The sequence below is a fragment of the Stylophora pistillata genome, chromosome 12 (assembly GCF_964205215.1).
Source record: "Stylophora pistillata chromosome 12, jaStyPist1.2, whole genome shotgun sequence".
Lineage (NCBI taxonomy): Eukaryota > Metazoa > Cnidaria > Anthozoa > Scleractinia > Pocilloporidae > Stylophora > Stylophora pistillata.
The window spans coordinates 15657780-15677500 of NC_142530.1; the positions used below are offsets into that span (position 1 = coordinate 15657780).

Below are 19721 nucleotides of genomic sequence, written 5' to 3' on the forward strand. Positions count from 1 at the left end.
GCATCTGAAAGTAAGAGCAGTCGGAACACAAGACTTAAGCACATGATAAATGCAGCTATGTAAGCGGATGTTCCCTTGGTGATCTCGTTTCTATACAATTTTTCACGACAATTTTTAAAGACATCAGAATCATGTGTCCTCAACATCCTTTAGTTACTGACGTCAGTTTCGAAAATGTTTGACCTGCGAGAATTTTCACACGCTATTATTCAACGAAACAAACTACAACGTACAAGCCTACCATTTTATTTTACGCAAAATCATGAGGTCGTCCACACTGATTTCAGTAGCATCAGCTTCAAAACAGTTAAGGGGAAAATAGCCAAGTGAAAAGATAAACGTATCTTGTCTTAATTGGGTTGATTTAAGATCTGTGTTATTTATCTCTCCTATAAATCTCTATTTCAAATGATTTACGCCCCGTCTACACGCGCAATTTTAATATGGCAATTTTTATGTGGCAATTTTTATTTGCCCATGTAGATGATGAAAAATGACCAATTTTTGTGACAACTGCATTTGCTGAAAAGCTGGCGTTTTAATGTTTAAGTGGCAAATAAAAATTGCCACATAAAAAAATTGTCCGTGTAGATGAGACGCCACATAAAATGTGACAAACGCGCCTAAAGCTACAACACGTCTAGCACGTCTTCTAACTTTCCCCATCTTGCTTTTTTCCTTTCCATGAGCATCTCCGCTGTGCAAGATTGTTACTGACGCAAATTAACAATAAATATTTGTCGCGCTATCTACACGGGCAAATAAAAGTTGCCACAAACAGTTGCCACATAAAAATTGCTCGTGTAGACGGGGCTTTACACAGTAAAATCCAAGGGGTTTATTTTACCAAGGTGCGCACGCCTATAAGACGTATTCGACTCGAATAAAACTTGTCAGCACTGCTTTCACTTTGTTCTTCGTTTCTAGAGTCCTCCTTCCCTAACACCTTCTTCGGCCTTCTGGCGTTTCTGGCTGCTTATCGAGCTTACTTTAGCTACTCTTAGCATAATATTAACAGTGTTAGTTCTTTTTTTCTCTCTTTTTAATTTATTGTCAGTTTTCAACAGAGGACGGTGCTCCTCCATTGGCCCCGCTAGAAGGCAGTTCAGACAACTGCAACTCGTTCTTCTGCTCATAGATGTTTCCATTTCTGGAGTTCTTTTCAACTGCTGCCTCAAACGGCGTTTTAGCTCTCATCCGGCCACTTGGCTCAAAGTTTTTGTTGTCGTCCTCCTCGTCATCAACATAATGTGGTGGGTAGGATCTCCCATTCTCCTGGGAGGTAGAGCTATGCGCAGTTCCCTGCCGCAGTTTCCCTTCTTTATCCTTGTAATAAACGTCACCATTACGGTACGTTATTTTGCTGTTTCGTCTGTAGGGCTTGTTTGAAAGAGAGTCATCTGTTTCTAGACCATATCTACGTAGCGAATTAAGATCAAAAGGTGAACATCATACGAACGAACTTTCGGTTTTGTTCACGAATAAAACCACAGTCCTCTCAGAAAGAGCTATGACAGAGTAAAAAGAGTAAATTTACCTTCCAGAGGGTTTGGGTCTCTTTACCACCAAACACACCACAATGATGACCACTATCAGAAGAAGGAATGCTGCAACGATGACAGTCCACCACATGGTCTTGAAAAATCCCGCTGAAGATAAAAATTGGACAAATTAATGTCAGCCGAGAGATTCTCTACTTTGTGTTTGCTAAAAATCAAGATTACTTTAAGGTGGACGAAGGTAGATGTTGGGTGACGTTTTAAACAATGTTCAAAGAACTACTGCAATTAAAATAAAGGGGGAGGAATATATTTGTTGGAAAGCTTAACCATGCTTGGGACTTCTCAGGGAGCACTAAGCAAAAGGCAAAATCCAAATTCATTCGGTACTTCATGTAACTGCCCCTCAAAAGATGACCAGAGCACTGGGTGGTCGTCAAAAAATTCTCTAGCCTTTTAAGACTGCATATATATACACATACTTATGCCAGAGGATGGACTTTTTCTATGTCTTCATTAATTTTAGGGTGCTAGTTATGAGTGCACAACTTACAGACAATTACTATGGTCTGTCCTGTACTAGTTTTTTTTTAAGTAAAAGGTCTTTTTTCGCCATCACTTGTAACTGTTAAATCGGACTTGGGTAGCCAAACCTAAACCCTTAAATTCACAAAAGAAACCAACTATTATACCTTCACACTTTCGACCATCCCCATCGTAGCCATCATTGCATTTACAGTCAAATGACCCTTCCGTGTTCACGCAACTTGAGTGTTGGCCGCAGTCATCCCTGTGATCTGCACACTCGTCAAAATCTTGAAGAAGTTAGATTTAAATTTAGTCAACCAAAACAGTAAATTGCATGTCTTCAGTTGTATTACCGGTTAACAACTCTACTGAAGTATTAGTATTCTTTGGTCGACATAATAATCTAAAAAAAAAATTTTATCCTCTTCAAATAAGATCCTACTAACCTGAACAAGAATGTTGACATTTTGAAATTTAAGTTCCCAGACAACAAAAGATAACAAACCTAGCTGGCAAGACGCGGTCCTCGGGCGATTTATGAAGATTTATTTATTCATGTGTAAAGATATATTTCTCCAAGAAGTCCAGAATCAATTATCACGGTAAAGGCAGCTACTTTACCTTCAATTTCAGGATTTTTGACTTCCAAGGTGCCGAGATTTGAATTATTGAATCGTGATGCCAGAGCATCTTGTAAATACTGCAACGACCCAGAAAACTCTGGACTTGTAAAGATCAGAAAGTCGACGATGACACTACCACTCCTACAAGAATGTAGGTGAAGGAAAAAGTGATTAGAAATGCGGCCTTTAGATCGAAAATCAGTGAAACGAGCTAAACGAGAAAAACTGCGATTGATTGGGTCCGCTAATGAATACATGGCCCTCATGCATAACAGTTGCCTTCTTTGCAGTTTCTTTAATCATTAAGCAACTAGGATCGTCGCTGCTCTATAGGAAGAACGCCTGTCCACTTTAGGAGCTATCCCCAGTATTCCCTGCCTAGTTTCCCTGACTGTTCTCTGGATAAGGAGGGATATAACATAAAAGAGTTTAACCTCATATCCATGAGGACAATACAGTGACTAAATCCTCGCTCATAGCTACATTGCATAGCGAAGCAGGAGTCTAAGAAAGGTAATATAATAAGGATTGATATGACTCCATTTCCTACAGCTCATGCAGGGGCGGATCCAGGAATTTCTGAAAGGTGAGGATGTACAGTATTGAAGTAACTTTCAAAACCAGTGGTGCGGAGAGAGAGTGACAGCCCCATGCCTCTAGCGCGAGCTCTTAAGGGGGTCCGTTGAAGGTGAAACAACTTCGTAAAAAAAAACAATTTCATTGATTATTCTAGGAAGAATCAAACACAACAACAAGAAACAAATACTGCTCAAAGAAGGGGGGGGAGAGGCTGCAACCGCCTCAACCCCTCCCCTGGATCCGCGTATGGCTCATGGCGCTTTACAACACTTAACAGGGGACTTTAGCCTGACTGCCGTGAGCAGTTTACAATTTTTTTGAAGGACATTTTTGCAGATGCCCCAAATTTCAGAATCAATGCCAGACCACAATATCTGGAGCTATGATTCCTACTCTTTGCGATAAGTGTGTGGGTTCTTTAACGTCCCCTACTAAACAGTACATGGGAAATTTTAACTCTAAATTTTTCCCTATGATGTGATACCTGAAGTTGTTGACTCTACAGCCGTAGTAGTATTGGTTCAATGATGTTTTCTTAAATTCTTGGTTCACCTGAAATAAAGACAAGTAAATATTTTCACAAGAACTGGGCACCGTGTGAAATACTATTGCTATTGCAACATGAAGCATTCTCCATGACGTCGCTTCCATGTCCATTTTTGTCACTTCGTATAAGATTCTCCATCAATAAAATCCTTGCTTTATACATGTATATATATTTAGTATAATTTCAGAGCTGAGCAAAGAGTTTCCAGCAATCTGATTGGTCGAGCGGTTCCTTATATGACGCTATATAAACCACTCCACGCAGTTTATATTTAACAATTATTCGCCGAAGGCGAGGTGAATAGGCGTTAGTTTTTTTTACTGTGAAGTATGGTCAAAATATTGGTTTACACCGGGATGATGGTTTGGCTGCCCTCAGTGGAACACCGCAGGAAATAGAGAATATCAAGAAAGGTTTTTGCAAAGTCTTCCGCGACATTGACTTAAAAATCACAGTCGAGGCTAACATCACCAAAACCAATTTTCTAGACGTCACGCTTGACCTCTCAAGTGGGAAGTATTACCCTTTTACTAAGGAAGGCAACATTCCCCTGTACGTGCATAAAAGATCTAACCACCCACCATCCATTCTGCCCAACATCCCTGAATCAATCAATAGGAAGCTCTCCGAGATATCTTCCGACAGGGAATGCTTCGATAGCGCTAAACCTATTTATCAAGAAGCTCTAAAAAAAAAGTGGGTATAGCTACACCCTGTCATTCAACGCTGCATCAAACCAGGCACCACGTCCACGAAGAAACAGGCAGCGGAACATTACATGGTTTAACCCACCATACAGCAAGAACGTGGAAACTAACGTCGGAAAATGCTTCCTTGCACTTATTGATAAGAATTTCACAAAAACTACTCCTCTTCACAAAATTTTCAACCGGAACACCCTTAAACTGAGCTACAGCTGCATGGGCAGCATTAAAACTGTCCTATCGAACCACAGCAAATCTGAAATCCGGAAACTCGCACGCACTAATGATCGAGCTAGGAAAAGCTGCAACTGTAGGAAACCTGACATATGCCCCATGGATGGAAGCTGTAACATGAAAAGCATAATTTACCAGGCAGAGGTCACCACAGAAACAGCAAAGGAAACGTACATCGGTCTCTGTGACACCGCTTTTAAAATGCGTTACAGGAACCACTTGTGTTCATTCCGAAACGAACGTTAAAGGCATGCTACTGAACTTAGCAAATATATATGGAGTCTTAAAGATAAGGACACTAAGTTTAATATTAAGTGGCGCAAGGTGAAACAAGCTAGTTCGTATTCCAATGTAGCTAAAAGATGCAATTTGTGTTTGTGGGAAAAATATTTTATCATTTGTAAACCGCAGATGACAAGTTTAAACAAAAGAAATGAGCTGACATCAGGTTGCAGTCATGTCAGGAAATTCCTGTTAAAGAAACGTAACGTTACGATAGCGTGTGAAGTATGTTGCGCGCGCATGTACACATTGTTCTGTCTTTTAAATTTCGGTGGATTGTAACCGTTATTTCTGGCAGTTGCCTGACGATTGCTTCGCAAGAGGCATGAAACTCAGAGTTGCAGTAAAAGTTCAGGTAACCTAAATCTTGAAGTATAATTATATATATATATATGTATGAGGCAATTTACAAGGGTTGCATTCAACTGTTTAGAAAGATACGTGGTATAGAGACTTACCGTGGTTTCAAATTCTTCCTTGAAATCGAAGAAATCCCCGGTTGTTTTGTTCTTGAGGGATGACCCAAACACTTTGTTTGTAATGGTCAGAGTGCCTCTAAATGTCTTAGAAGCTGCAAAAGGGAAGGCATGATCTGTGAGGTAAACCTTAGTTGGTGCGCTACCCACAGTTTTCAAAAGTTCATAAAAAATTCCAATCTATTCATCCATTTAATTTTTGCATCCACCCTAGGCTTTCCTTTGGTTTTATCAACCAAAGCATACTCCCATGAGCCCACGTTGAAAAAAAAAAAAAAACATTTTGATGCTGATGTTCATTGCATTGTCAAAATTAAATTTTCTTAAAATATGTCCTATACCAAAGTAGAGCTGCGGAAAGTAATTGTCTAACGATCTAGGATGAGGTGCCACATACAATATAACTGTTACTCACGTTTGCATGACTCATTGAATCTGGCTTTAAAATGACCAGGAACTTTGCATTCACAGTCAAAACCACCATGATAGTCCTGACATTGACTGTCTTCGCCACACATTCCAGGGCTGCACTCGTGGATATCTATGCAACAAAAGAAAAAGTTCTCTGCTAAGCTTGAAATGTTCCGAGGAGAAAACGACACCATTGAAACTTTGTCTCATAGTGCTATTAACACTTTTTTCAGCACTTCGTTTAAGTAAACAGGTGGGCAGGCAAAAGACAGCTAAAGTAAATTTCCATCCTGAGATGATGTTTCCACATCAAGGAAAACAGGAATCATCCAGATCACGTATTTCTTTGATTATCAAGATCTTCATTTTTTATACAATCGCCTTCAAAATGCCTCCGTTGTTTAACTGCAAACCAAGACTGGTTGATGAATTGATTAGAAATAAATAGGTCCGTGTTGAACAGCAAAATTATACTAAAATAAAGAGCAAAAACAAGAAATGCTCTCAAAATGACGAAGACCAATTCTGTACGAAAACGTTTACCCTTCGCACAGTTACTGAACAAATAGGTTCTTTTGACAATTTGCCTTAGTCTGGAAACTAACGGCAAACGTACCTGTGCATTTTGCGTTGTTCTCTTCTCTGGTCAATCCTCTTTTACACGGGGGTAACGTTGGTGGCGTTGGGGTGCGTGGGGGGAGATTTTCCCTCAAGACAAAACTGGCCAAAGAAAGGAGGGTTTCATTTCCCACTTTCACTCCCCTGTAATAAATCATATCATCCAGAGTGTAATTCTTGAGTATGGCCTGCTGTTCTGCCGTCCAGTTGAAGATAAAGGTAAGATTCTGAATAGGAATATTAACAAGCGAGTTGATGAGATCAAATAAACCGTTGTTTTTCAGGGCTGAGAAATTCTTTCCACCAGCAGTTATGAGGTTTATCAATGGAGATTCCGTCAAAGCAGTCCTGGCAGAAATTAAAGGCTGAATAGACTGCTCCGAGACATCATGGAATTCTCTGACAGTCATATTTTCGATAGCTGAAGGTTGAATATCCAGGAGGATTGACAAACGATCAGGGGACATCTCAAGTGACTGAGCAGCTCTCGCGTAGGCTCCTTTTACTATTGGAAATACTATCAGTGACCACTGCGATGGAAGAGTTAAGTTGAACTCATATGGAGAAACCTTCAGTTCATGTGGAAGATTATGAAGATCAAAATCAGTTTTGAAACTGAGCTGTGTGAGCGAATTCCACAGTAAGTTAATGATGCTGCAGTTTTCGCACAACTTAGTCGAGTTGACGTTAAACAGACTGGATGCTTTACTGACTAGCCTTTCACGGTAGTCATGTACGAGTTTACTAGAGGAATTTGGTGAGAGGGCCAAAAGCTGACTAGTAATTTCCCTGAACGATTTTTGACGCTTCAAGGTTTCCGTGTTCTCTGATAATAGGGTGGAGATATTGGACAGAGATATTGCACCAAGTACGGGCCAGTCGGGTAACGAGGCATTCACAGCCCATGCAATCTTTGGCCAGGGTAGTTGAAATTGATCTTCAAACAACATCAATAAACTGACATCATCTTGTACATTAAAGTTTGATTTTGCAGCCAATTCATTGACAGTACTTGTCGCAGCAGCAACAAGTGAAGCAACTTTAGGGCATGTCATATCGTTAATATGTCCCAGAAGCGAGACCACGATGTCATGTGGCCTTTTATTATAAAGATCATCCTCACTTATTTGACAATATTGAGAAACTTCCTTGAAGGTGTAGTTTCCGAGTGCTTCGATTCCGATGGAGCTGAAGTTATAGAGTAGTAATAGTTCTAACTTTGTGAGGTTTATCCTGTTTTCAATAAAATTCAATACGGTCAGCTTTTCTGTCGACTCATTTGTAAGCCCAGTAGACGTCATGATATACAGCAATGACTCATTGTCCATGGCCATTTTACCAATCATAAGCCTTGTCAAAATGGTGTCCCACTTGGATTCCAACTGCGGCAATGTTAAGTTCTGGAGACTCATCACTGTTTCTTTTTGAAGCTTTGCGAAATTTAACAGACTAACATGAAGCTGCTGTTGACCGCTTCGAATAACTTCTTCTTTCACAAAAGGTATCACCTCTTTCCATTCGGTTGGTGCAAGCTTGTTGAGATTTCCGGGCTGCAATTTCAGCGATGCTTCTAGTGTTTCTAATGGCACGCTGAACTTCGCTTCCACATATTTGTACGCCAGTGGAACCACTGCAAAGGGAGACAGCTCGTCAAAATCCGCTTTGGTCATACCTCCAAACCGAATAAGTTCATTTCCATTTGTGTTGAACAGTTCGTAAAGAATGTCCAAGGTTGGTCCCTTACTTTGGCTTTCTCTCATGCGAAAACCTGTGTTATTGTCCCTCTGAAGCTGTAAACACCCTTGAAATACCTCCAAGAGTGTTTTGGACAGAAACTCATCCAAGCTAGAACCGGTGACGTTTCTAAAAGCTTCTTGATTAAGAACATAAAGCGCTGTCCAGTCTTCCATCTTTAAACCGAAAGCCCACACATTTTCCCGCCATGGAAGTCTTGTCACCATTTCAACAAGATTCACAAATGAAACGGTCGAGTTTTCAATGATAGTGAAAGCTGTTTGCAAGTAAGACATGCTCCTTTGTCTTGAATCCACATAAAATCTTGTAGTTACACACAAAACTGGAGATTCTCTTATTCCAACTAGCTCTTTTGTAATGTTATGGAGTGTTTTCTCCTTAGCGGCAGAGGCATCAAACTGACAAACACGGGGCAGGTCGCTAAACCGCAATCCTTCGAGGATGAACAGTTGAGCAGGTTTGAGATCGTAAATGAGTTTCAGTTCTGCATCTGTGAAACCACTTCCGGATAACAAGGTATGAATCGACGTATTCAAATAATCAGCATCTGGGATAGAATTGTTGGCTAAATACCAGCTCAAAGGATCGCTCTCAAACTTGGCTTTTTTCTCTTTAACCTCTTGAAAACGAGTTTCAATAAGCTTCTTCAGCTGAGAAATGCTAAGCCCATTAGAGTTATAACCTATCAACTGAAACAGGTTTGCGACTGACATTTGTAACTTTGTGGCCTCGACCTTAACTACAGCATCAATTATGACAGAAATCGTGTCATTCCATTCTTGTCTTGGCAAGTAGTAGAGCTCTTCCTCTGTCATCTGCAGAGCCTTTATAACTTCACTTGAATTCAGCTTGAAGTAGACAACTGTTGCATTGAAAAAGGTTTGGAACAGAATAGCGGACGAAACGTTCATCAAAGAACCATCAGCCATTCCTGTTAGCGTAGCCACCTCGTTTAATGTTAGATTGAATGTCTCAATCAGCACGCCTGTAGTGAATGCACGATAGCTCTCCGTAATGTTGTCAAGAGTGCCATTATCCTTGAGGGAAAATACGAGTTTGACTGACTCGCTTACAGAATTGTTTTGCAAGCTTTCTACTCCATGTCCTGAGATTTCACCAAGCAGTGGGAATGTTACAGCATCTAGAATCTCCCAGTCTGATAAAGAAGCATCTACTGACCAGCGAACAGCATGCCACGATAGATTGGCAACTGATGTGAGAAGTCTTAGCACAGTCATCTGCTCGGAAATGATCCCTAGATTTGTTTGAAGGGAGGAAATCGAATTCCCTTTTATCTTGATTAATACTGGGCAAGCAGATGGATGATCAACTGATCCAAAAACATTCCGGGAGGCATCCGGCAATGTCTTGTTTAGAATGTCCTCAATAGGAATCATGCACATGTAATGTATCTGTTTCAGAGTGGATCGGTCCAGAGTCTTGATTTGCCCTTCGCTCATGTTGTACAAAATACCGAACTGTTGCGGTGAAAGTAATATGTTCTCATTTTTTAGGGCTTCTGATAAAGCACTCTCAGGATACAACGCCCCCGAGATACCTGAAGAATTGAAAATCGTGGACGTCGTGTTTGCGTCAAGAATTGCCTTCTTTGGAGGGAAAGGAAATACGAAGCCCTCAAATGTGCTAAGGTTAAGATTTAGTAGTTCCTGGGTTCCTATTTGCACCAGGTTTGCTAAGGCATCCACTGATGGGAGTTGGAGTTTGTCACTGAATGCCAGAGAACTCTCCGCTATCATTGCATGCACTACAGTCTCCCACTCTCCTGGATCGTACGATTGCGAAAGATTGACAGTAGGAATACCCAGTCGTGATGAAACATCATGAACAGAAAAAAGAAATTTTTCGCTCGTAAATCTCAGGAGTTCCTGTTGAAAATCTGCTGGCGTCATTTTCAATGCGACGCTTTCAGTAGAAATAGAGCTGTTCAAATCTTCGAATGGGATTTCAAAGGACCACTGATGGTCAAGGTTCAATAAATTATCAACTGTAAATGTCGATCGATAAAATTCACCAGGGATTTCATCTAAAATTGATCTCATATCTTTAGAATATGTTTTCTCTAAGGACAAGTCAGCAAGCTTCCTTATGTCTTCAGTGGTAACTTTTTGATGCTTAGGTTTATCTGCTAACTCACTCTTCAGCAGGCGTTTTATTGGCATATAAAGGAATGGCAGCGTGAACTGTCCCACCGTTGGAAGCACCAAAATAAAGAGCAGCATGAGGTTCCAGAACCATTTCTGATTCACCGGTTGCGCCATCGACATAATGCTAACTTCTTGGTCCGGAAAACACAGTGGTATCTAAAACGAACAATATGTCATCCGTAAAGTAACCAAAACGTGGAACATTTTTAGCCTAGATTGCTTGAAGCAAAGCTTTTCTCCACAACAAGAGCAGTTTTCATTCAGGGTACAACTTTGTTTTCTCAAGAAAGTTTGATATACTTGCTAAGAGAATTTTTAGTTTGAACTAGGCCTTGTCTTTTCTCGGAAAGAATAATACACCTTTTCACCAAGGAAAAATGTGGGCAAACCTATATCCAGATAGATTTAGTTGTCACCTCAAGAACTGAATACGCGCAATTTGAATTTAAAAGAAAATAGTACATTGGGAAGTTTCAGTCACGCATCTTTACCTCAGAAGTTGCACATGTAGAAGAAACTGGGGAAAATGTTATCGTATATTTGTCCTCAAGCATCATCCGTTCAAAAAAATTGAACAGTTCTCTGAGAACGCAGCTTGACATAAACAGTACTATCTCGGAATACAGAACGTGCGCAGACAACGATCCCAGCAGAAAAATAAAAGGCTTTTTTTTGAGAATATATATCGATGTTTTGCAACGACTCTTGTATTACTACCCATCCAACCATATTATTCGAAAAAACTCATTTTGTGTAAGTATGCAGTCTCAAAGTTATTAGTAAACAATGAAAATAGTATCAATCTAATTCCAAGTGCTACCTGCATTGGCACCGCTAAATTTGAAAATAGGTTCTAATCATAAGGAAAACAAATATATGAAGTAACACTATTGGTCTTACTGTGGTTTATTGATCGAAGGTTGAAGGAATATCCACAACTCGGCGAATCGAAGCGAGATGTAAAGTTTTCAACAATGAGCTTGTACAACTTAGCTGAATAAATTCATCGAGCTATAGTTAATAGAGCGAATAACATTAACTATGATCGAGCAAATTTGGGAGCCTCGATTTAAGTCTTTCGGTGTGAAATGCCTTCCAATCACAATTCCAAAATTACCTCTGATATCTTGCAATGAATTCCTTCATCATAGACTGGCGGCCCTCCAAACATCCCACATATTAGCAGCAAGTATCAGCTTGCCTTGAACTTGCAAAATAGCTAGGAATTTTAGAGACAGAAATCCCCGACCTGAATGATTGGCTGAGAGGCCATAACATGCGAATCCATCCAAATACTTTGCGGTTAACTTTGAATATTTCGAAGCGGACTTCAATATTTACCTAATTTCTATTCAAATTTGGTGTTATCGCCAGGCAGGTGGTTAAACTCCTTGTATGTGGTCAAGATATTTGGTTCCCGGCAGACATAGATCTATCGGTAGATAATTGAAAAGCTTGCGACCAGGTCATCCAAATATAAACACCTTTCTAAAAGAAACGTAAAGAATCGATTCTTTAAGGTAAATAAGAAGTTTAGAGGAGGAAACCGTTTTTACATCAATTTAGTTCAATAGGTCTTTGTGTAATTCCGCTGACAACAGAGAATATCAATTTCAGTACCGACAATTTTATCAAGAAGATACGTAAAGCAGTAGACGAAAATTCCCCTCGAAGTAAAGTGAAAGCTCAGCATAATGAAAGTTGCCGACGATTAAACACATTAACATATTCTCTTAGAAACAAAGAAAAATGTTTAAAAATGATTTGCAGGCGGGCATTGGGGGTCTATTAGAAACCGCAAAACCGCATGCAAAATCGTCTAAACCGATCAGTTGCACATCTCAGTTGTCAAAATCCTAATCGATCTGATACTGTGGTTACAAATGGAGCAACATAGGTTTCGCGGCTATTCGAGATCAGCAGAGCCATATAACTGCTGCTCAGATCGAAGAGAAACCCCAATATGAAAAACCGAAAAAACACATCGATACTAAATCCGAGTACCCGTCACAATTTTCGGAGAAAACCGAAAACCAAATGCTGAAATCGGAAAATCCGCAAAACGCAATGAACAACAGGCACAAAAACCGTAAAACCGATCTAAAAACTAGCCAAAACCACAAACCCCACTGCCCCCCTCGATTTAAGAGATGAAAAATTTCGTCGAGCCTCTTTCAAGGGTAAACAGGTAATAAGTTACTTTATTATCAAACTACACTTCTTAGACTACAAAGAACGCCATAGACGAGTACAAACATCACGCGGTATTTGTACTCGTTTATGGTAGAGTACCGGTTAAACAGGTTTTCTCGCATCGCGCAAGCGAAGAATTGGATTGTAGTTACGAAAAAAAAAATTGCGGACAATTTGAATCATATTTCCGACAACGAAGAGTCAGAATGGCTGACAAATATAGGTCAAAGTTTGTTAGATGAATCGAACGAAGAAAAACAGCTTGACGACCAGAAAATTTCCTCATTTAATGAAGAAAATAGAAACAGCAATACGACAACGCGCCAATTCCGTTCCGCTTCGCATACTTCTGTCACACACTCCCCGTAAATAAATATCCGCGAAATTCGCTCGCACTGAAATAACAGTTTGGCGTGTTGGATAATAAATAACTTATTGGACGTTTTGTTGTGTAGTATCGCCGAGTATTTTACTCGTTATTTGTATTTTGACTCGTAAAAATACTCAGCGATACTACACAACAAAACGTCTAATAAGATATGCACGCCGTGCATGGTGCCACAACTTGAATCTCCTCGCTGAGAAATCACATTTACATTCACATTTTATCACATGAATGAATGGAATCAGAACACAGTTCAAGTCCAAGTGATTTTTTTTTTGTTCATTTTCGTGTCTTGTTTTAAGTTGAAAGTGCGCCAAGACGAAATAAAAGGAAGTAGATTTAGCGGAGCAGGTGAATGACTGGTAATGAAAATTGGAATTGAAGTTTTCCTTCTATAACTTTAATTAGCAAAACGGTTTTTCGTGACGACAAAATGACTTTTCAATTTAATATTGACTGAGGGGAACAACTGGAAATTTCGCTACAACTATCTTTCGCCGGGGATGAAAACTTAATTCTCCCGAGAGCTCTTAAGAGAATTGTACCATGCTAGGTATCGAGAATTCCTATTTAACTCGAAAATGATGCATATAATAATTTACGTATATGAGCACGATCCTTCGCAGTAAAGCACTATTTGAGCAATAGTGAAAATCAGACCTGAAAAAAATTTCAGGCCTGTACGGGATTCGAACCACTGACCTCTGCGATACTAGTGCAGCGCTCTTACCAATTGAGCTAACAAGCCAACTGAGAGCAGGCCATCAAATTAATTCGACATAAACCCGTAGATGATAAATCAAACAACAACAAACATATGAAACATATGTGTGAACTGCGGTTATGAGACGTATATGAGCACGATCCTTCGCAGTAAAGCACTATTTGAGCAATAGTGAAAATCAGACCTGAAAAAAATTTCAGGCCTGTACGGGATTCGAACCACTGACCTCTGCGATACTAGTAATACTATTAATACTATTAATTTGATGATACGATACTATGAATTTGATGGCCTGCTCTCAGTTGGCTTGTTAGCTCAATTGGTAAGAGCGCTGCACTAGTATCGCAGAGGTCAGTGGTTCGAATCCCGTACAGGCCTGAAATTTTTTTTTCAGGTCTGATTTTCACTATTGCTCAAATAGTGCTTTACTGCGAAGGATCGTGCTCATATACGTCTCATAACCGCAGTTCACACATATGTTTCATATGTTTGTTGTTGTTTGATATAAATTAAATTGTTCGAAATTAATTAAGATGCCGCCCAGCTGAAGTTAGCTTGCAATCAGGCAAATTATCTGAGGAAAAGAAAAAAACTTATTTTCGTAATGATTGACAAGCGACGTGAGTATAATAAATTATGTACCGTAACATAATCACAAAGCCAAATTCTCTCTCGTGTCTTAATAACACGTAACCTTAAGACAAAACTTCCCATGAAAATTTGCATGTACATGGAAAACGAAATCACTCATGGGTTTCCATTCAAAAGAAGAGAGAAATAACCGTTGATTTTTAATTATTCCTCCGTTAAGTCTCGCCATTCTGATGGTGCCCCCCTTTCGCTGCATGATTTACAAAGCTTTTTCTGGCGCTCAGCGTATCAGCATGAGGGTTGGTTTTGTAAATTCTTATCGCTTTGGAAACCGATAATATTTACAGAACTAGGCATTAGCCGAAGGTCAAATGTTAGTTGTGTGTACCATGAGAAAAGAGAGCGCTGATTCGTGACTGTATCGTTTGGCGACAACGATTCTACCTCGAACTGGAACTTACTCTGTATAAATAAACAATTGAAGCTGATTACTTGCACAAAAACTTACGCCTTAATTCCCGCGGCTACCAAAATACGAAGCAGACCAAGAAAGAATACGAATAGACTTATCGAGATAGAAGGTTCTTAACTTGCATGAATATTGGCCCCATTCTCTTCATACAAAACCCAGGACGTTGAAGCAAAAACTTTTCTTTAGGTAGCTTAACTATCACACCATGCTATGCACAACTTGCCTATCTACAGTAAAAACAAAAAGAGAAAGATTAGACACAGACTAAATCGATCAGTGTAACGGTCCAATTCCCTTGGAAACAGAACAACTGCCACTTTTGTTTCCACTTTCTTGGATGGTGTTCTAATGACTTCTACAACACCTTTGACGTACAACCTGTTGTCTGAAAGAGAGCCTTTCTTCCCAACATTTCCTCATCAAATACGTGTATAACGCTGTAAACTCGCTCCATGCATTTCAACGTGGTTAGTAGCTTTCACGAAAGTTAAATCTACCATGTGGCTCAATTTCGACATTTCAACATGTAAAATACACCCTACTAACAATCAAGTTTTGCTGAAAAACTGAGCACTTTGCCTTAAACACACCTGAAAGACCTGGCTTCACTACCAGTAAACCTCAGCCTCGCTTGGTTCAGCAGCGGAAACCGTGAAAAGTACTTGCAGGCTTCTTTATGGACACCTCTGAGACCTTTGTCTATTTTCGGGGCAAAAATGATAAGTTTCTAACTTAATGACCAAGAATCTTACAAAAAAATCCCGACTAAAGAAATCTCTTTCGTGTGTGATGAAGTAATCGGCAGGTTATGGGAAACTCAAACCTTTAGCGATGTTAAAATTTGCATACTGTCATTTCAACACACCTAGAAACTCCCATTGTTTTCTGAGTGACTATTCGCCTCAAGGCGCCGCCACTTCCCAGCAGTCAACCTTTCTAAACCGATCTACATAATTCTCTCCCGAAAAATTTCCGTATTTCTTCAAACGGCGCTAGAAGAATTTACTTAGCCATCTGTTACGATCTCTTCAGCCTTCGTGATGGCGTGCTCTATTCTCATAAGTTGCATTTAAGACCTTGGCACTATTCGAGAGAGTAAAAAGTTACGTATAAATGGTCGTTGAGTTAAAAGCATTTACCTAACACAAAAACTTCGGAATAAGACTGAAACAACTTCACGAACGCTTCATCATAGCAAACTCTAAAGATAATTGCCTCAAAGCTGACTCATAATTAAGCCTCCGCAAATTTCATTAATATTTAAAATGATTCACTCGCAAACCCCCATTCCACAAAAGAAGTATCTCCAACAATCTTCCAAATCGTGTGACCATTGTAATTCCCATCAGCCAAATTTTATTAAGGTTTGACTTTTCCTTTCCTGCGATAGACAGTATGCAAAAGAAGAACAAAGAAATTTGAAACACAAATGTTTCTCACGGTTCGCTTCCCCTCTCTCCCACTAAACAATTGTTTCGTTATTTTGATCGCACACAGCTGTAATTATTGAAACGATTATAGTGGTGACGTCAGACTCTATTCAAATAGACTTGAAGTAAAGGCTTCATACTTATGAATATTTATCCCTCCCGGCTGAAAAGCTAATTTTAAATAGCAACAGGAGTTTGGCTTTACAATAAATGTTTCCGTGAAACTCCGTTTAAGAAATCAAACATCATTGCCATTGCCAATCGGACGGGCACTCATTTCATGATGGTTATTGGATGAAAGACAAAACACTGCGTGAATTCCAACTTAAAAATTCCTTTTTCTGCTCGTAATCAACAACTGGAATACATTACATTGAGCCTTGTCAAATCAACAAGATACAACAGGTGCTTCCATGGGTCAAGAAACTTATTGCCATCGGCCTCCCTTTGGGAATTGGCCCCACGTTACTAAACATGACAGGAAAAAGGAGGGGAATTAAATACACAGCAACGGCTTTGAATCGCCATAGAAAACAAATTCGAAACAAAGGAACATAACACTGAGTTTGGGTGGAGTTTTTTATTCCATAAATATTTAAAACTCGCTCATAAAACTATCGTTCATTCCCTCGTCAGCTCTTATATTTAGTCTGTTGTGTAACACAGTTACATATTTACTGTGACTTAGTAGGCTGCCTGCGCAAAAAACTGAACCATTTTGCAGCAAAAAAAACAGTAATATAATGTATTTTCTTTCGGTTTATCGGCCTAATAACCCATGCGAGATGCCGAGAGAAGACTCATAAAGTTTGTAGATTACACGCCTTCGGTTGGGTCAAACTAACAAACTCAGTTGCTGTGGTAAGCTTTCCTTCTAAGAAAAGCTTTAAAATTTTCCCCTGAGAGCAGAAGAAATTTCCCGACGCAATTAAGAACTGCACTGAGGGCTCACGTGATATGGAATTGCACCTGCCGAACTGAGATTTTTCAGAGCACTTACCCGGTATGCAGTAGGACCTCGCGGGCACTAATATCCATCCAGAAGAGTTGATCATGAAAAACAAAGGCTGGGCGACAGGTAGAATTCCAAGGGTAAGTCTGGTGTAATTGATTGATTTGTAGTTGTACAATTAAGTTTGTACCAAAGTCTAAGAGAATGCGTTCGTTGACCGTCTGCAATAAAAAATATTCAAGCCGTTATATGGAAAAAACTGTTTTGTAAACTTGTCAACAACAGGAAGGCGCCTTTGATAATAGCTCATGCGATCATGCTTCCGATCAAACTCTGACAAGGCTCCTTATCTAAATTTCTTCTTGTCAGTAATTCTAATCCGCATCGATCTTCTCCATCATTCAAAACCCCTTCTTTTTTTGGTTAATTCCACCTTCTTTGAAGTTTATCGACACCAGAAATTTTTGGAACTATATAACATGTCCTTTTATTTTGATCACTTTTCGTTGAAGAGTTGTATTCTTATAGTAATCAAAACAGCCATTCAAAGCTATGGAAAATCCGCATGAGAGCCAATAAGAACTCAAGTAGTGAAACTGCATAAGGGCGGGAAAACGTGGTCAACTAAGTTGCAAGTGGTTTTAGCTTTATATCTGATTGGTTGAGAAAAAGGCACGAGATTTCAATCACAGAGCGAAGTAAAGCAAAACTAAATTAAATGCAATCCTGGTTTAGTTTCGAGGATCATTTCAAAATTTTTCAAAATAAAAATCCCAACAAACCTGGAAGCTGCCTCAAAATTATATCATAACGTAGTCCTTTCAAATTAAGCAAAAGTCACCGGCATTGCAGAGGTCATGAGTTCAAATCACGTACGGGTTTGAATTTTTTTCAGACCTTATTTTCAATACTGCATAAATAGTGTTCATTACTGCGAGGATCGCTTTCATAGACCACTTTCATAAATGGCTGCTGGATTAATATTCTTTTGTTCAAATTTAAATTTGCCTAGGCGGCCTCGTTCTCCAGTACAAAATTCAAAAGAATACATTATCTCAAGCGAGGCCACCCAGGCAAATTTACATTTAAACAAAAGAATATTAATCCGGCAGCCATTTATGAAAGTGGTCTATACCTTTCTTGAAACCGCAGTACGCATATATGATTTTCACATCATTCAAATTCACTGATTCATCATTTCACGGGTTTAATACGAACCAAAATAGTGACCTGAGGCCCGTTTCTCGAAAGTCCTGGCAACTTAACGAGTCTGTAAAGCGGTTCTGCTTTCATTCAAGGTGGGGATTTCAAAAGTTTCGAAAATGATACAATAAAACTATAAGCTAAAGAAACAAAAAGAACTGGTTTGGGTGCCAGAACCTGCTTTCCTATCCTTTAAATTTTGATTTTGAAACATGGCTTCGGGCCCGTTTAGTTACCGAGACTTCCGAGAAACGGGCCCCAGCTCCCTGCTTGTAAGCTCAGTTGGTTGAGTACTGCACCGGTATTGCAGAGGTCATGGGTTCAAATCCCGTACAGGCTTGAATTTTTTTCAGGCCTTATTTTCACTACTACACAAGTAGCGTTTACTACTGCGAGGATAGCTTTCACTCTAAAAACTTCAGCTCACATACATGATTTTCATATATTCAAATTCATTGATTCCTATCCACGTTTTGAAAAACTTGAATTGTACTACACTTCTAGTGAAAGTTAACCAACCTATTATGTTCCAGCCATAGCTGTTGCCTCCTGCAGATTTCATCATGATCAATTCGAGAAGGATCACCAAAGTATGGAAGCTGTTAGAAGGAAAAAATGTTGGAGTTGTGTTTAGAACCAATGAAGTTAGGACTGTTATTCTATCAAAGTCGGCTTAAAATGTACTCAGTTCCAACATGTGCACGTGCATTATCTGAAGAAAAGGGACGGTGGTCACACCATCTCATTGATAAAAAATCTTTTGCTGACCACTTCAATAAAACAGAAGAGAATCCGACGATTATGTAATAAAGGTGTTACCTTCCAAGCAAATCTCTGCGTTCCTTTCTGCCTTTGACCCAGACCCCCGCCCAATCTACGCGGTAGCCAGGATGCCATCACACCTGCCCGAATACGATCCACCAGTACCTAAAAAAAGAAACAAAGAGTGAGCTCTATAATCACCTACGAAAATTAGCTTGTCCTCTCTTTTCTCTTTTTCTTGGTCTATCAACCTGTAATAAATGGTTTTATACCACGTTTCAAAGTATACATTTCAATATGAAGAATTCTAACGGCACCCTCTACGAATGTTCTTTTCAATTTCATCGTTACGCAGCAGCCTTCGGTATTCAAAGAGCTTTGATCTTCTCACTGACCCACTAAAAATGAGTTACAAAAAAACCAAACGTATGACAGCATGACCAACCGATCAACAGAATAGAAACCTAAAAGCTTCTCCAAAGTGTAAGTATGACTCTGGAACTAACTTCTATTCTTCCAATCCAGACACTCGGCTAAAGGTAATGTTTATTCCACAGTTTCAAATATGAAACTCAAAATAACTCGACC

The 19721-nt window shown here is 39.5% G+C and overlaps 2 protein-coding genes across 5 annotated transcripts in view; both read right to left on the reverse strand.

The window, feature by feature from the left end:
* Window positions 1-230: 230 nt before the first annotated feature.
* Window positions 231-17349, reverse strand: LOC111331222 (uncharacterized). 4 transcript variants are annotated; one of them, XM_022936284.2, is made up of 9 exons: window positions 17217-17349; window positions 6500-10577; window positions 5888-6013; window positions 5455-5567; window positions 3714-3781; window positions 2649-2791; window positions 2192-2314; window positions 1538-1649; window positions 231-1417 (listed from the first exon to the last, which is right to left on the reverse strand). In XM_022936284.2, exons 2-9 carry the CDS (start codon window positions 10539-10541, stop codon window positions 1054-1056), a joined length of 5091 nt encoding a protein of 1696 aa, XP_022792019.2. In that variant the 5' UTR covers window positions 10542-10577; window positions 17217-17349; the 3' UTR covers window positions 231-1053. The 4 variants fall into 4 exon arrangements, with proteins under 4 accessions (XP_022792019.2, XP_022792017.2, XP_088596107.1 ...); XM_022936282.2 differs by lacking the exon at window positions 17217-17349 and adding an exon at window positions 15377-15517; XM_088739981.1 differs by lacking the exon at window positions 17217-17349 and having other exon boundaries at window positions 6500-10039; window positions 10412-10577.
* The window catches only part of LOC148718976 (uncharacterized), a 9827-nt gene continuing 7356 nt past the window's right edge, over window positions 17251-19721 (reverse strand). Inside the window, exons 8-10 of the mRNA XM_088739982.1 lie at window positions 19191-19298; window positions 18891-18970; window positions 17251-17389 (exon numbers count right to left, since the gene is read on the reverse strand). Coding sequence (XP_088596108.1) covers window positions 17365-17389; window positions 18891-18970; window positions 19191-19298 — 213 coding nt within the window. The 3' untranslated portion in view covers window positions 17251-17364. The remainder of the gene's footprint in view (window positions 17390-18890; window positions 18971-19190; window positions 19299-19721) is intronic.